Raw genomic sequence first — 18,199 nt, 5'->3', positions numbered from 1 at the left:
TGCAATCTTATCCCGAATGCATTGTTGGCGGAAGTGCTCATGGATGCTAAAGCCGTAGGGTATCTAGCAATTTAAAAGTTATTTTGCCACCGCAGGCTGAAGAGACTTTCTTCCAAAATATGAATTAAATCCAAAACCTCACTTTACCTCCATTGAATGCTTTCTGTGTTTTTGTTCGCCGTGGATTGTTGATTTCTACGCCAAGCAGAAGAACATGGGGCAGCTGAAGCGCGAGACTTGAAGATTAATGAATCTAAGGTTTTGGTGGATTGTAATAGAACAGTAAAGCACGGAGCAATTGCACCTTAAATGCGCGAGGGGTAACATTTTATGCAAGCCAAGGGCAACCGACCCCTATCGTGTGGCAGCGCCTCTAGTGATGTTAAATTGAGAATTGGAACCAGCGACAGAGACTGTGCTCTTACACAATGTGCACCCTATGGCCGTGAAAGTATGGTAATAAAAAATACCAGCAGGAAACTACTATTAGGAAATTCTCTCTTTTAAAAATGATCAGTTTTCATGCTTTAAGTTTACCTGCTGCTGTTTGCTTTGAGCCTCTCAGTACGTTTTGGATCTGGCATCTCCAGTGGATGTTTTGGAGTTCCCTCTCTCCTTTCATTGGTATCCCCTTCAATGTGGATCACCGGCACATCCCTAGTACCTCGGAGACGGGGTGTGCTGCTCTCACTTGACCCAGATATGTACCCAGAGTGTTCTTGACTTGACCTTCCCCGACTGCAGTTCAAATGAGATTGTTTGAACCCCCTCCTTCTTTCACGAACAGGCGTGTGAGTTTGTGAGTGATGCCCATTTGGGCCTCCGACAAGCTCTCCGGTGCATGATTTGCCAATATCAACAATGTCCGCTGCGAGACGTCGGGCAAATTGCTGCACATGGGGCTGGGAGTCTCCAGCCTCAAGGTCAATACTGTCCTCTGGATCAACAATAATCTTGTTCTTCCGCATTAAAGACTCAATAGAACTGGACCAGGTGTCATGGATTAGCATATCAGTGATTTGGTCGGTCTGTCCTCTTTGATAAAGACATGAGTCGGATTTGCACAGTCCTGTCGCTGCCACTGAGTTGGTCGGGTAGATATTTAATGTGTCGCCATGCACGTTTCGGGCAAAGCCATCAAAGGAATTGGCTTTAATGGGTGAGCTGACCGTCAATCTTGAATCAGATGAACGCCTATCTGGGACTGATGACTGCCGTATGCAAAAGGGAGTGCGAGGCGATGGTGGGAATAAGCTGTTACTCCAATCTTTAGTCTTTGCAATGTCATACTCTTTATTTTCCTTGTCCATGTCCCGCAACATAAACCTGTAGAACTCCTCTGTAATGCTCTCAGTGCTCGACTGTTTGGACAGACAGGATGCCGTCCTAACGTTGAGGTGACCATTTTTCTTGGATGCAGCTTGTTGCACAGCTGCAGCCAGAATGCTGCTAGCATTTTTCCCTGCATAGTAGTCTAGGAGAAGGTCAAAGCCTCTGCCCTCAGTCTCCATCTGGTTTACCATGAACCGTGAAAATTCATCTGTGATGCTCTCACAACTTGACTGCTTGGAAATAGAGCTTCCGCGGCTTAGGTTCTGGCCTAAACGACTACCTGGCCCCAAGGTGTTTGGTGTGCCCGATGGGTCAGAATCCTCTTCTGGAATGCTTTCATAACTTGACGCCTTACCCCTGCTCCACCTCTCACACTGTAGCCTGTTTCGTGGCTGCCCTGGTTTGGAAGTGTCCACCACGTTAAGCTCAGGGCAGTTCATAATCCTGGCAGTGACCTCCGAGGCAAAAAGGGCAAAAGGGTCCTGGGGTTCATCTGGGTTGACCGACTCATCTACCACACGGTTTACTAGACGCTCCATTAGCTCCGGTTGCTCCTCAGTTTTTTTTTTAATCTCGCTCAGGCGTGGTGCTCGATGTTTCTTTGACAATGAGTTGCTGCTCTGAGTTTCTTTCCGCCTCAATACTGTTCGGCAAGCAGGGATCAAGAATGCCTCTTGTCCGCTGTCCGTAGAGGTCCCTTTGAGTGCACAGAACCAGGGCTGCTTTCCAGTTGAATTTTCAAGACAAATGGCGGCTAGTTCTGTGGCCATAGACACAACTGTGGTAGCCAAATCATCAGCATAGCAAGTAATGGGTGTCCTACTTTCCGAGTCCATTCTCCAAGAGAAGAGTGAACTGCAAGAGTTGAGTGATGACTGTGGAGTCAGCGAAGACTGTCTGGTGTCACGTTCTGTCATAAAACGGCCTCGCTTTTCTGTGCCGTTAATTGGCATTTCACTCAAGGGTACCCTGACAGCAGTTGTGTCTTGGGGATTAGACCAGTCTTTTGTATGCACTACAGACTTATACTGACTGTGTGCACAGCACGTGTGCTGTTGTTGTTCTTTATTGTAAACTGTATGGAGACATGCATTGAGATAATTTTCTTCAAGCATATTGGAGTGAATTTCTGGAGCTATCACAACCCTGTCTTGGCTTTGTCGCATTCCATTTTGTTTTTCACTTTTAGAAGGTTGTTTAAGACAGGCTAAACCCTGTAATTGACCCGGCTCATGACCTTCCTTTGTGATAACATGGTCTTTGAAATCTGACTGAATGTTCCGTGTTTCAAGCGACCCTTCATCACTTATTGACATGTGACAGATTTTTTTCTGGGCCTGGCAAAGAATCTCGAATAGCAAACTGTTAACACTATCTTGCAAAAGAACCTGGAGGCTCACTGCATCTTTCCCAGTCCCTTCCAGTTCTTTTTTCTTTCTGGCTTTTTCTAGGGCATGCTGAAAAAGACTGTCGGTCACCTCATCAATTAATTCCCCAACCTCTCTTTCTTCGGTGTAGGATTTTTTCGGGCAAGTAATGCCATCCACTAATTTGTTATGCGTGGACTCCAAAAGGTCAGCCAAACTTCGGTAGCCATGCGGATAAGTCAGAACCTCTGCTGCTTCCCTATGAAGGATCTCAGCAATGTTTGCACGGAATGCTTCAACGCTTGTACCTTCTGCAACACTACAATGTAGTGTGAAAGCTGCAGATGTTTGGGCAGCAGATATTAAACCCTGCGATGTTGCGTAGCCACCGCTTATATCTGTGTTACTGCTGCCACCCTCCTCAGACGTCTCTGTAAGCTCCACTGCTGCAACAGCACCGGCAACTTGAGCCATGCCACACACAGCTGAGGAAAAGGAGTAGTCACTTTTCTCCTCCAATTTCTCTGGCTCCCCTTCTGTGTTTTCTTCTAAAGTTGAATCCTTAGTCAGATGTCCTGCCAGCTGTGGTGAGGTTATGGTGCCAATGACATTGGCAGCACACGCCAAAGCCATCTCGACAGGTTTTGAAGGAAGTCCTCCACTGTGGGTCGGGACTTGAGCTATGTTTTCAGGAATCTCAATATCTTTAGTGGTTACATCTTGGTCGGATACGTTTGACACCTGAGTCTCTGGCCACTCTGTATTTCCATCTGCACTGTCTGGGCTTTGAACTATTACAATTTTGGGGAGTTCAAAGGAGCAGGTGTGCTGTTGAAAAGGCTGTTTTCGATCAGCAAGTGCAGCGTTGGAGTGATTTTGTGAGTGCGACACACTGACTGCAGCCTCGGGGATAAAGAAGCTTTCATCTTGAGAAAGCCGAATGAAGGCGTCTTGCAGGACTGACTCTGCCAGATTGGTGGCGTAGTGCCCAGCTGATTCCTTCGTATGTTGGCTGACCCGATCATGTGCTTCCTGTTTAAACTCTGCATCCTCCCTGTTCTGATGGTGAGCCAGCTGGCCTTTCTGCCCTGTGAGGCAAACATTGTGTTTTTGTAAAATCTCTACTGAGCCCTCTGCCCTTTCGCCAACTTCTGCCTCTGTGGAGAAACAAAGTGATCAAAAAGCAAAGGTGGTCAATTATGTCCATATAGAATTACAACAACATTCTACTGTAACTAACTCGTGTCAAAAAATGACCAAAACCAAGTAAAACATGAAATGATCAAATGCATCCACATTTATGTGTTGTTTTGTACAAATCACCATATTTTATGTTTTATTTTTAACAGTCGATACAGATGGTGTTTTATTTTAATAAGATGAACAAATTATTCTGGTTATTTTGACAACGCAACACAGGAACTAGCTAATTTTTGACAAAAAAAATATATTTGACTCAACAAAGTCTAATTATTAACATTAACAGCATGTATCATTTTAGACAAAATTATGATTTCGTGCAAAGTTATGTGTGATCAACAAAATGGATCGAAATACCGTATTTAGCAGTTTTAAACAACATTTTTCTACCTAAAAATTAACTCAGTTTCTGTGCCCAGTATATACGAGGTATTTATGCAGTTTAAAAATATCGATGACTGCAATCACAAAAAAATTGGATATAACAGGAATCAAACAAAGGTCATGACAGTTAGTGCTAAATCTTAACCCCTGGACCACCAGTCACATAGATGACATACAAAATGGGATTAGGATTTCTATGATTATCACATTCTATTTAGTCACGGTACCAGAGACGAATGTTAGAGAAACTAGAAAGCACCCCTGAAAAAAGAAACACAATTGAAATAACTCTTTGGTGTATTTGATGATGAATCAGACTTGTAGGACATTAAATAATTATACTCTAAACTTTATTTTGGCACTGTAGTTAAGATTGATGTGATAAGACAAAATCAAATGCCCCTTTGTGTATCAATCAGCTTACTGGTGGGTCAATGATTAAGTTTTAGTTCTTTTACCACAGTGACCGGGGTTCAATTCCCGCTGCATACAACTACAAACTTTAAGCTGAGAAAAAAAATGAAACTAAATTTTATACAGTTTTTTAATTAAAAATGAATGGTGCGCATTAACATGAATAAATACAGCAGATACTAAAAACATTAAACCAGGACATTCAATGAATATTTGAAACGTCATATTCATCCAAAATTTACCGTTTCGTAAGCCGTCATCCTCACTGTCATCACCCATGTTTTCTGAAGCTGTGAGAAAGTCTTCATCGATGGAGGAAACCGAACGATTGGTGTCGTCATCGACCCGTTGCTTTGTTTTCCCGAGATGAAGCTGTCTTTCCTTTAACCACTGGAAACCTGCAAGGAACCTGTTGATCTCAAATATAATGCTACTCGTTTGGATGAAGCGTCTCTGCCCTGAACACTGAAGCAAGCACACACCCGCACTCCGCTTCTGCTGTTAAGAACCAGAATTACAATTAGAAAAAAAGGCCCCAGACTGGTGACGAAAACACAGAAAGTCTAAAAGTCACCTTAGAAGATGCTATTGGGCGTGTTTGGAAAGGGTTGCTTTCCTCAAGACCATTGAGGAAGAGGATCTCGTTGTCTTTAGGCTGGTGAGCGGTTAGAAGTTCAACAAGCTTTGGCAGGTCTGGAGAAACTAGTGCCAGTTTCTATTGAAGAGAGCATGCATGGATTTTTGGTATGGCTGGTGCATTGACTTTTGAAAACCGTATTTTTCGGACTATAAGGATAACCCAAAAAACCCAAATTGTACGCCCTATAGATCCGTTGCGCCTTATGCGTCAGTAGATCAGGAGGTAGCGTGCTCATCTTGGAACCAACAGGTTGCCGGTTCGAGTTTCGGCTTCTCCGAGTTAAATTTCAGAGTGTACTTGAGAAAGACACTGAACCCTTTAAGTCTTCATTAATTGGTTATTGCGCTATAGAAATGCAGTCTATTCACCATTTATTGATCAGTTGATACATTTAATCGCTGACCACATTGTATAACAATGTTGGCAATTAGAATCAAAACAGATAGCAATGATGAGTGCATCATATCCTAACTATCAGGCTGCAAGGGATGGTTGCTCACAATTACATAACATTTAATACAACAGGAATTGGACAAGTGTCACAATAGAGATAAAAGTGGATCTTATCCAGTAAGGATTCAGATGACATATTAAAACGCATTCGGTCTTATGTCGTTATCGCAAAACAGAAAGTATTAAAAAGTTGGTGTAAAATTTTGTTTCACTTTTTCTCAGCTCAAACTAAGCATTGCAAGTGATACACATTTTGAATATTTGCGGCCAAGTGTTCGTTTGTATCTTTCAGGATACATAAACCACTTTGCACAGTGCCTTTCTCATAATTTACTTGAGAATGACTGAATTACTTTCCACTATGCCATTCTCTCCCTTCAGTTCATAATGTTGTGCGCTTCATACAAACTTTGCAAATTGGCAATACAATAGTGTATTTCAGTGGTCCCCCAACTTTTCTATACCACAGACGGGTTTAATGTGTGACATTATACTCACGACCGGGCCTATTAACAACATCAACAATTTCGTACAGCGACTAAAAATAGTGTGGTGATGAGATAAAACGCAATGCCTTTTCATACATTGTCATATGTCCTAGTCATCTGCCGTGCGCTCTACTGTGAACCTGGTTCATATTCCATCCTATCTAATTCCATTCAATGCTATGCAATTGTGATATATGATATATTCCAGTTGATCAATCAATACTAGAGTGGATTTTGTTTAGTATTTAAACCTGAGTTCTTACTTTAATTTTTATCGCATGCCCTTATAAATGAAATTTTTTTTTTACAAAAGACTATATTTTCGATCTGGTATGTATTATAGTGCGAAAAATACGGTAGCAACCCATCAACGATAGTGCATGCACACTGATTGCTTGCAGCTATCTACACATCATGCAAACATATTGACTATGCTAATTATAACCATGGAAACAATCCCAGTGTAGAACACATGGTAAGTTTTTTCAAAGGGACATACCGTAAAAAAATAATAATGATGGGATTTTTTGCTCACCTTAACATTTTTCTCATGCCGACCATCTGTTTTCTGAGGGTCCATGTTCACAAAACACATCTGTAAAGAACACAGAAAAGGCAATAATAATAATAATAATAATAATAATAATAACCATAATATATAATAATAATAATAACGTATTTGCACATTTTAGCTTTTGAACCTTGTCTAAGAACTATCAATCCTACAGGAAAACAACATTTAGTCTTTGACAAATATGTTCAATTATTTGATAATTATGGTTTCCAAGCAAAATGTCTCAGATTGCTTGGTTGATTACTTGGATTGAATTGATAATGACATTCCTGGTATTACCCACCCTTAATTAATAGGATAAATGTGCTGATTTTAGGTATGACTGCATAAGATTGATAAGTATATTCTGTTATTCATATCAGACACCTGCAAAGGAGATTGAATAGGAATGATTGTCACTTTCGGCCAATCATGTTGCTGTTGTTTGATTTCCACACTCTTTAGGGCAGATGTGCTTTTGTTACCCATGATATTTAATAAAAAGAAAGGGCTCAGAGGAGAACCTTTAGAACAAGTTGGAATTTCTCACATGAAGGCTTACTCCCCTGTTCTCCATGCAAATCATAGATGTCTTCCCTCTTTATTTTGAGTGTCTTCTAAACTTTAAACTTATCAAACATAATTGCAAGTCCTTTTTTGAGTCAAGTTGAAAAATATTAATCCATCCATCCTTTTTTACCCTGAACTGCTTAACCTCACCATTCCGGGGCAAGCAGTGACAGACAACTCACTCACTCATTCACACCTAGGGACAATTAACCTGACATGCATGTTTTTGGAATGTGGGAGGAAACCCACGCATGATGAACATGCGAACCCTGGATTTCTACTTCTTGGGGCTGACGTGCTAACCACTCATACACCGTGCCGCCCAAAAATATTATTGAGAAATATTATTATTATTGGGGCGGCGCAGCAGCCAAGTGGTTAGCTCGTCTGTGGCACAGTTCTGAGGTCATGAGTACAATTCCTCTGTCACCGATGTATCTCGAGTTCAAAAGAGCCTTTGTTTGTCCTGGCCGACAAAAGAGAGGCAGCAGTCCCTTACTTCATTTCCTTGTCTCGCGTTCTGTCACATTTTATTTCCTAGTTGACTCTCCCCCCTTTCCAACCCCAGCCTTAATGGTCTATGATGGAGTCCTCATGTCAGTGTGGGGAGTTTGGGACTCTTCACAAGGCTGCAGTCGCGTCCTCCCGCACGCAGCCGCTGATCAGAGTTGGCAACGTGAAGCAAATGGATGAAGCATAGCTCCACATGTGGTGGTGAAGGAAACGGATCGGAAGGGGGTTCCCAGTTGGTTTGTGTGTGCAACATTTATGAACCGAAGGAGCGAGGGTGTCGCAGTCACGACATTCCTATATATACATTCCAAATCCAAGTGCCGTTTGACCTTGATTTGCGGAAAAGTGACTCGCAAAGTCTTCTAAATGCAAAACACGCGCAGGTAAAATTCTGCTGTTACCCCACAATCACCTGCTGCCACAATCTCCGCTCCTGCACATGAGCCAAAATACATGTGGTACACCAGGGGTGGGCAAACATATTTTCACCAAGGCCCACATCAGAGTAATAGCTGTACGTAAAAGGGCCCAAAATCTAGTCCAAACGTATTTATAAATCCCGATTTGTGTGTGTGTGTCTGTGTCTGTGTGTGACTTATAGGCTTCAAAATGGCCGACCCAATTTTTTGAAAATTTACTCAGTTGTACTTTAGGGCTCTGGGAAATAAACTAAAAAAAAATAAAGTATTGGAGCGAAAACAGAGAAAAAATAAGAAAAAAGCAAGTCAAATAAAGTAAAAAGCTAGATAAAATAAACAAATTGAGAAAAGAATAAGGAAAAAAGGGATATAAAAAAAAACATCAAAAAAGGCAAGGAAAAAGAAGAAAAAGTCCAGGTAAAAAAATTGTTTTTGGGGGTATTTTTGATCGATCTTGAGTTGCATTCAAATCATTTCCAAATATATGAAGTCAATCTTGCCAACCTTTAACTTCCACTAAAACGTGTGATTAAATACAGTTCTATATTGTGCAACTGACTAAATAAATACGTAAAAATTTTAGTATTGTGTAACAAAAGATACTTTTTAAAAATGGAAATCTCATGTAAAAACAATTGACATTTGTGGAAAGTACAAACTTTCCTATATTAAATTAGTCAATTCATTAAAATCTAAAAATAATACAGCATTTTCTGAAACTCAGCAAAATAAAAATTGTATTCAGGTTTTGGACATGCTTGATAATAATTTGGTTGCCCCACTTAGGACCCGTGGAAGAATTTCCTCCTCACAGCTGTGGTCACTTGTCCTGACTACCCTCCAATCACGCCTCTCCCTATTCACTATTTAAGCACTGCCCCATTCTCTCTGTGCTTGTTCAATGCCTTCATGTCACGTCCCAAGCACTCTCATCCCAGCATTTTGTCATTCCATTGTACCGAACCCTAACCTGTCTTTCCTGGTCACTAGTACGGCTTAACGAACTGTTGGACTGTCACCCTCGCTACTTGGACTTACTGGAACCACGGTCCCTTGCCTAAATCATAGACCACGAATATCGCCTCGCTACCTGACTTCCTGGGTAGTGAACCCTGACAGTCTAAACGGCCACTGTTTGCTGCACTAATCAGTGTTTCTGCAGTTTGGCTCCTGGGTTCCTGACAGACTCTTGATTGCTTTCCAATCAAGAGTTTGTGCAATATAAGTGAAGCAGCAGTAACCATCTCAGGGACGACCATTTTGCCACTTGTCGACCACTGAAGATGCCATCAGAGTTGTACAGGGAATTGGTAATGACAAATCACAGCCTTGACAGGTCTACTGAGGCTTAACTATGAAATTGCTTTAATCAAATTGAATTGCATCCAAGTCAAGTCATATTTATTTGTATAGCCCTTAATCACAAACTGTCTCAAAGGACTGCTCAGGTTACAATTCTACCATTGATCTGAAATCAAGTAAATTAATGAATAAATTAAAATTAAAAGATGAATCTGATTTGTTCAACAAAATTAAAATAGACACATTGAAAAAAAGCCTATGTAAAAGACTTTATGATTTTATTTTTTATACATTTTTATGTTTTAGAAAGGCGCCATCTGCATGCTAGTGCATAACAGAATGAACATAACAGCGCCTTATTCTTATTTTATAGATGGAACTTTCTCTATAGTGGGCTGAAAGCTAAAGAAGAATAGCCAAATACAAAATTTCCTTGATTTCTTGTGATCAATGTTGGCTGGTGCGATCCGGCACAATTAACCCCCAGATTCAATCCACCATGAATTTTGGTCATTTTAAGGATTATTTTTCTCAAAACACACACAAAAAAGAGATAGTATTGAGAGGAATTCACACCGTATTGTAATCTTAAGTATAAATAAGTGTGAAGAAGGAAAAACAAGTACAGACGCTCCCCTACTTACCACCATTCGACTTACGAAAAATGGTAGATACAAAAATTTGGGATGTCAAAAAATATCCGGACATTGCTGTAAGTTAGATTTTGTATGGGGCGGCAGTAGCTCAGGAGGTAGAGCGATCGTTTTAGGATTAAGGGATCCCAGTTCGAATCCCGCTTGTCCGTGTTACATGCCGAAGTGTCCTTGGGTAAGACACTGAACCCCCAATACCCCCAATAAGCAGGTTAGCGCCTTACATGGCTGCACAGATCACGGCCGCTATTGGGAAATGTGAAGCACAATGTAAAGCGCTTTGGGAAGTCATTGACTTGAAAAGCGCTATATAAATGCAGATCATTTCACATTTCATTGCACATTTTTCAGAGTACAGGACATTACTGTAGTGCCACCCAGCATCCACCTCGAAGAAATCCGGCATTCTCTTCCTAGTTCGTGAGTAAACATTCTATACTGTATCTCCAGAACTTTGACATTTGTATTATTTGTTATCTCGTGCATCCATTCAGTATGGTTGGTGTGAAGTGTAAATAAGAGGTGAGCCGTTTCATTTGACATCAAAGTGGAATATAGAAGATTGATGCGGTTGAGAAAATGGTTAGATCGCTTTTTTTTTGCCCACTTTGTACCACGGAGGTGGAAGAAGCCTAACTTTTGAAGCCCATCTTCCACGAGTAAGTTAAACTTCACTTTATTTATCTTTATAGAGCATATTATTTGATAAAATGTTTATTTTTTAGTGCAAAACAATACAGGTTACTTCTACAATCCTTAAACCCACTTATATATACCTTAAACATACAAAATATAGCACTGAAGCAACTTATAAACAAATTTATACAATGTCAAATATCCTCAGCCAATCACTTATGAGGTTCGGGTACTTGGCCAAAGAAAATATTTCAGCAACAGTACATTAATTATACAATGAGAAGAAATACACTGTAGGATTGATCTTAAATCTAATTATATAAGTAACCTCATTGAAAATAGTCCTTCTTCCAAATAAATGCATTTTAAATTCTTGAATTTCTCAAATTCAAATTCACTGTTGAGCAGAATCTTATTTTCTAACAACTCTGTCCATGTGTGTACTGTATACCTAACAATAAAAAAGAGACTAAAAGGTCAGACTGTAACACATTTCGCCAGCACTCGAGTATAATTCGATTCGAAAGCTTTACGAATTTTGCATGCCAGCGTACCTCCTGAAGCTGTTCTATAAATGCATAATGGATGTACAAGCAGCGGCACACACCAGGAGCTCTGCTGGCACATGCAGTAATTGTAAAAGACTTGCGCATCGGCACAAACAAGAAGCAATATTGGGGGGCTAGGAACATATGGTGACCATCTTGCCACAGCAGGTCAATACGCAAGCATACATAAATCAGGTAAGACCAAAATCAAAGACCCGGAGGAAATCGAGAATGCCTTTAAAAAAAAAAAAGAAGCCCTGAATGGTGATTGGATAACCTGTTCTGCCCGTCAGAAGATAACACCAAACCTCAACAAATTTACGGCAGTTATATTTAGCTCAGTATTTACATAGTTCTGCTTGAACAGGAACACCTTCTTCTGCCTGTCATAACGTCAACACCTCAACCGAAGAAGACAGGGTGAATAATTCATGTTTGACTTTGAGGGGGCGGGGATGGGAAAAAAAATTGACCTCATCAAAGAGTGACGACCCCGAGGCAGATGATAAGAGGCGTCCAGGGAGATGCTCTGATTCTATCAGTTTGACACCAGATGTGCCAGACAAGAGAAAGAACGTTTTTGTCGAAACTTGAGGAGCGACAGTGTTGTTGTGGTCGATATACAATAAACTGCAGTGGGCCTCAAAGTAAAAGATACAATAGAGGAAAGGTGTAACTCTAAAGGAAATTGGACCGGACTGGATGGAGTTTTATGTCGCTCGTTTTTTTTGCAGAAATTCTCACTGACCTTGCCAAAATAACTTTAACAAGACTGTAGATTGAGCAGACTAAATGGAATTAGGAAGACCTACACCACTGAAATAACATTACTACCTGACATATTTTCATCCATGAAATAGAGTATGACATAAAAGTGAGTACACCTGTCACATTTCTGCAGGGATCCCAATGACACCCCTCCAGAGTGAGAGTTTTAAGTCCCCCAGCAGTATGAGGGGGTCCTCAGTCTTCAGCACACTCCCAAAATGTCATTTCACTACTTTCCATTACACTATTGTTACGATGAACTATTTCTCATTGCACTGTTATTACAACTTGGGCAAGTCTCCAAGCAATACCGTGTGATTATTTTAGCCTATTCATCCTGATATTTGTTTATCTAATTTGAGTTCTTATTACATGTTTTTCCCTGGAGTGTCATGTCGAATCCCATTGCAAACAATGTTTAGTACGTTCCAAGCTGAGAGTTAAAAAGATCATAGACGCTCCCATACTTACGACCATTCGAGTTATGAAAAACAGTAGATACAAATGTTTTTTTCAGGATGTTGAAAAATATCCGGACATTGCTGTAAGTTAGATCTTGTATTGTGCACCTTTTTCCGAGTACAAGACAGTACTGTAGTGCTTTTTTCCGCCGCTGCCTGTGTGTGGCGCTGTGAGAGGTCACCCAGCATCCACCTGGAAGAAAATAAATCTGCTTCCTCTTCCTAGTTCATGTGTAAATATGCTATCCTGTATCTCCAGCGCGCTAAAAAAATTGACATTATTATTGTTCAATATCTCGAGCGAGTGAGTTGTCTGTCCCTGTGTGCCCTGCGATTGGCTGGCAACCAGTTCAGGGTGTCCCCTGCCCACTGCCTGGAGATGGCTGGGATGGGCTCCAGCCCCCCCGCGACCCTAATGAGGATAAGCGGTACGGCTAATGAGATGAGATGAGATCTCGTGCATCCATTCACTATGGTTTGTGTAAAGTGTAAAGAAGAGGCAAACCATTTCATTTGAAATGATAGTGGAATATGGAAGCTTGATGCTGTTGAGAAAATGGTTAGATCGCTTTTTTTCGACCATTTCTTACCACAGAGGAAAAAGTCGCCCAACTCTTGAAGCTCATCTTCCAAAAGTAAGTTTAACTCAACTTTACTTATCTTTATAGAGCATATTATTTGATGAAATGTTTTTTTTTTTTAGTACAAAACAATACAGGTTACTTATACAAGCCTTAAGCATACTTATATAAACCTAGAACATACAAAACATAGCACTGAAGAAACAAATTTAACTTCTTAAGTAGGGGAGCGTCTGTAGAACTTTGCTTCTTGACCAATTTTATGCCAAATGAGCCTCCAATAAGCTTGACTGGTGGATTTAAATTCACATCCTCCATGTGTGTCTCAGACTGCAGAATTTATTGTCCCGGTATATAATGTAGACCTATTGTACATAAAGTATATCAGCAAACTAATGTAAGGAACTTCAAGCAAAACAACAAAGTTCAGTCTGATGTCAAGAAACCACAAGACCAAGGTGAGAACAGGGGTTGGGGAACTGAAACTTTAAGAATTGGCTGATAACACAAAAATGTGCGAACGGTGGTGAGCAGAAAACTGAAGTTGCGGTCTCCTCTTGACCTATACAATGCCTACAAAAAGGTAAAAAAAAAATCTTGCTTCTAAATGTTATAGAGAGACTATTGTTAAGATTGTCCGATTAAAGACTTGTATTGTGGTGGTCTCCACAATATATTCTGCCAATAAAAACTTCTCAAGAAGTAGTTCATCTCCAACCTGTTAATTGACCACCGTTCTCCTCACCCGAAATTTAGAGAACACACGAAGGACAAGATCAGAATCCACGATACTTCTTCAATAACCATGGGAAGCCTGTATAATGTAAAATCACCGACACATACCGATGACCTTCCTTTCATCACACGCCTGCTAGTAAAGCTCGTGTTTTCATACAATAATGCAAGCAGTATGCACACACTTGGACAACATACAAAAAATGAGCAACCATTTCAGTCTCATTTGCCAATCAAGGCTTCGTCCCTCTTTCTCTCGCTCTCTCTTTCTCTAAATCTGTCTCTCTCTCTCTTATCCTCCCACACGCAGCTGCTTCTCTTTTTCTTTTTTTCTCAGACCTTCCTCTCGTCTTTAACTCCTAAATTGACTACTCACTGGTGATGATGTGCACGCTTTTCTTCAATCTAAACATACGAGCCACTTGAAACCAGCAGTGCAGGTATTGGCAGCTTGCAAAGACAATCATAGAAGACAGGAGAGCACCATTTGAATTTCTCTTAAGCAGACTTATTTATGGGCTCACAGCGAGTCGCAGACAATTTTCTTTTCTTTTTCTTTCTCTCCGTGTCCGCTCGCTACAACGTGTCCCAGATTTGCAAATTCGAGCAACATCAATCAATACGAAGCTGATAATTATAGTGATGGATCCTAGGGCAGGGGTCGGCAACCCAAACTGTTGGACACAAAACAACAAAAAAACTCATTTGTCAGGACCCACAAAAAATTAAAAGCCTTATATAAGCCTTAGAATGAACACAACACATGCTGTATTAATCCACTGTATTATAACTATCAGCCGACTATCAAAACGGACATTGGATGCAGCACATCTTGCGGAGAATGACATGACTACTCTGTTGTAGGATACTGCCTCAAGTTTAACTTTCTTACTATATTAGAAGGAAAGTGTGTATTATCCTGCCAGAGTACAGTACTTTTATTTGTCAAACAAATACTTGAGCCTGTAAATAGGGTTTGTTCTTTGGTTTTAACTTAACATGGAGCATTTAATAAACAAATAAACGAATAAATAAATTAAGGTTTCTACTACTCAGATTTTGCCTATTGCGGGACCTTTTTAGAACTCAAGCCCCACAAAAAATATGGATTACTGAATACTGTACGACTTATAAAGGGACTCTGTGTGAAAATTTAACCACAAGATGTCGCTGGATTGTGTAGTGCAATCGAAAATGAGTGTCACAAAGTACAAGGAAGAATCCAAACTCCGGAAACTCAAAGAGACAAAACCACACCGTTGCTTTCTCATTTTTTTCACTAGGTTTTTGGTTCTGGGAAGGTACCCGTAGCAACAAGATTGCAGACAATCATGTCAGCTCCTTCTATGTGAGGCTCATGCTATAGAGAATAAATACACATTTTTCGACCTAGGACTGTATGTTTAGATGATAGTTCATGTATATTTGCCAATTATTCAAATCAATATTGTGATTTTTTTAATGAATGCAGTTTTGTTTACCACATCGTTCAATAATACACACTGTCCTTCATCTAAATGCCCCCCACCCTTTTTACATTCACTAAATGCCGATGTCTTTTTCATGAACCCGTAGGCTTCTTTCTTTTTTATTGTCATTCTTTGGGATGCCCAAAGTCCCCTTTCGAAAAGCTCCATGGAAAAAAATTTGATTAGGGAAAGAAACACACAGCAGCAGTGAAAATTGCTCACAGCAGGTTTTGCATAGATACAAAGTTGTGGGTGGAGAAAGAAGGTCTTGGTGTTTGAAATGTTCTGTTCTCACATTTGGAGAACCGAAAAAGTGTTCCTTCTGTTCAAACGTTTGCAGTTTCACATCCAATTTTGTCCATTTTATATGCATCCAAGATTTTTGGGGGAGGATCTGCACGGGAAATGCACGGGAAAATGCATTACCATGTGATTGATTGCCTTCTTAAAGGGGCAGGGTGTATTATTTAGCTAAAATCAAAAATTAAAAAAAACTCAATTCATTTAAAAACAACAATATTGATTTAAATCTAAGCAAAAATTCAGTTCATGAACTTTGATGAAAACACACATTAAAAAAGAAAATCCTCATTTGCATCAATGTGACATAACAAGAGGCTCACCTACAGGCGCTGACATATTTGTCCTACATCTTGATGCTCAGGGTACCCCGAAAAGTAAAGCAAAAGTAATAGCAGAAAAATTGTGTGGTTTGGTCACTTTGAGTCTTCGTAGTTTGTTTTCGGGGACCTATTTTTGGTTGCACTACATCACATGTGTCAAACTCCCGGCCCGCGGGCCACGTCCAGCCCGCCGTGTGATCATATCCGACCCGCAAGACCATTTTACAATATTGTTATTAATGGCCCGTTCTCCATCTCGTTCAAAAGTTGATATTTAACTTGTTCAGGTACACACAAAGCCAAACCATAACTAGACTTTGAAGCAGAACTTTTCAGAATATATAGGGCACGTTTTCACTACGCTTTACAGTCAAGGTGCCACACAAAAAAAAACTCGTTTTGGCTGTACAACGGTAAAGAATCCTTTATATAAAAGCTCACTATATAATCTGTGTTCAGTGTTCAGATACTTTTTGATGAATCCACGGAACAAATTGTAAATACACCAAAACACCGGAAGAGAACTTACAATTATTTGATTGGGTGAGTGGGAGGGATGGGTGGAGCTATGCAAAAAGTGCAAGCACTCCCTCCCATCTCTCGCCCTACTCCGTCTGCACCAAAAGTAAGCACATCAGGCTCCTTGTTCTCAGAATGTTGTGACGTTTTTTACAAAAAGAATGCTTGCATCTGGTTTTGAAACCAATATGTAGTAAAAAAAGGGTCAAAATGAGTTTAACCGATCTTGAGTAATTGCAAGAAAGAGACAAGTTTAAAGTGGTATGTTTGATGATTTCAGGACACGGGTTTTGGCATTATTCTCTTTTCATAATTTTTATCAAATCGTCAAAAATAAATGTGCTGAAGACTAAGCTTTTGTCTGGGGCGCGGGTTTAGCAATTTAGTGTCTCATAATATATGGTGTAGCTCTTTCCCAAAATAAAATTAATATATTTTGCTTTTATGGCTCTTTGAGTCAAAAAGGTTCCCGACCCCTGCTATATACTATGTATATACGCTATACCCTTTTCGCCGCGCTGAAAACACAATACTGCAAAGAACTACACAGTGTCCGGCTGCGATCAGAGCTAATGATCAGATCAGAGTCATAAGAGCAAAGAAAACGGAATGATTAGAATTGTTATTTCTGAAAAATACCTGTTTTATGTATATTTCCAGGTTTTGTAGCATTTTCATATTTCTACTTTTGACAGGAGATATATTAAGGAGGGAAAAATCTTTTGGGATATTTAAGTTTTTTTTTTAAATATATACATTGACATAGGAGCAAAGGAATTTGAATGTTTTTTTAATGTTAAGTTGTTTAAGTTAAGTTCTAAGTTGTATAATTTAAGAAGCTATTTTTATTTACAGCAAAATAATAAATACTGTATAAGTGATTTAAGGTTTAAATTGAATATTTTTGTCTGTTTTTATTCATATTTATGTTCCAAAAACATTAAGTTTAAGTGTGTTCAATAAATGTTTATCCTGGTTGGCGCGCGACCTTAAGTGTGTTTTGAATTTTGGCCCCTTGTGCAATTGAGTTTGACATCCCTGCACTACACAATAGAGAAGAGGGGTGGGGACTTATGGCTCATGAGCAAGATATTGCTCTTTTTTTGTGTACGCATGGCTCAATTTAGTCAAGCAAATCTCATCTGTAATGTTCCAATTCTGATATATAAAGAGCATACACCCCACTACAATTTACAGTCAAGGTGTCACAGAAACAGACCCACTTTGGCTGTATGTCGCTAAGGAATCCCTTATATGGAAACTCATTCAACAATTTAGGTACAATATCGAGACACTTCATGATGAAAACCCACATTACAAACTGTAAACACCCAGAAACGCCAGCCAAACACACAGTGAAATTTGATTGGGAGAGCGCAAGGGGTTGGCGTAGCTATGCACACAGAGCACTTCTCTCTACCCAGTGCTGTCTGCACTAAAGGTAAATACGTCAGTATCCTCGTTTGCAGTATTTTGTGAGATTTTTACCAAATAAATCTGCCTGCAGCTTGCTTTGAAACCCATGTCTATGAAAAAATGAAGGCCAAAATGAGCCTTAGCGATCTTGAGTC

The 18,199-nt window shown here is 40.0% G+C and overlaps 1 protein-coding gene across 5 annotated transcripts in view; it reads right to left on the bottom strand.

The window, feature by feature from the left end:
• Nucleotides 1–18,199, bottom strand: part of sphkap (SPHK1 interactor, AKAP domain containing) — a 67,915-nt gene that overhangs the window by 19,113 nt on the left and 30,603 nt on the right. For 3 of the 5 annotated variants that reach the window (XM_088345619.1, XM_088345621.1, XM_088345624.1), the window contains exons 4-7: nt 6,814–6,873; nt 5,272–5,412; nt 4,940–5,195; nt 538–3,856 (exon numbers count right to left, since the gene is read on the bottom strand). In XM_088345619.1, coding sequence (XP_088201745.1) covers nt 538–3,856; nt 4,940–5,195; nt 5,272–5,412; nt 6,814–6,873 — 3,776 coding nt within the window. The remainder of the gene's footprint in view (nt 1–537; nt 3,857–4,939; nt 5,196–5,271; nt 5,413–6,813; nt 6,874–18,199) is intronic. The other 2 variants (XM_088345620.1, XM_088345623.1) reach the window with 1 other exon arrangement.

Source organism: Urocampus carinirostris, chromosome 10 (assembly GCF_059441175.1).
Source record: "Urocampus carinirostris isolate Australia breed hairy pipefish chromosome 10, RoL_Ucar_1.0, whole genome shotgun sequence".
In the NCBI taxonomy this organism is placed as follows: Eukaryota; Metazoa; Chordata; class Actinopteri; order Syngnathiformes; family Syngnathidae; genus Urocampus; species Urocampus carinirostris.
The sequence above is the reverse complement of the archived record's forward strand: the minus strand, read 5'-3'. Positions and strand labels throughout refer to the sequence as shown.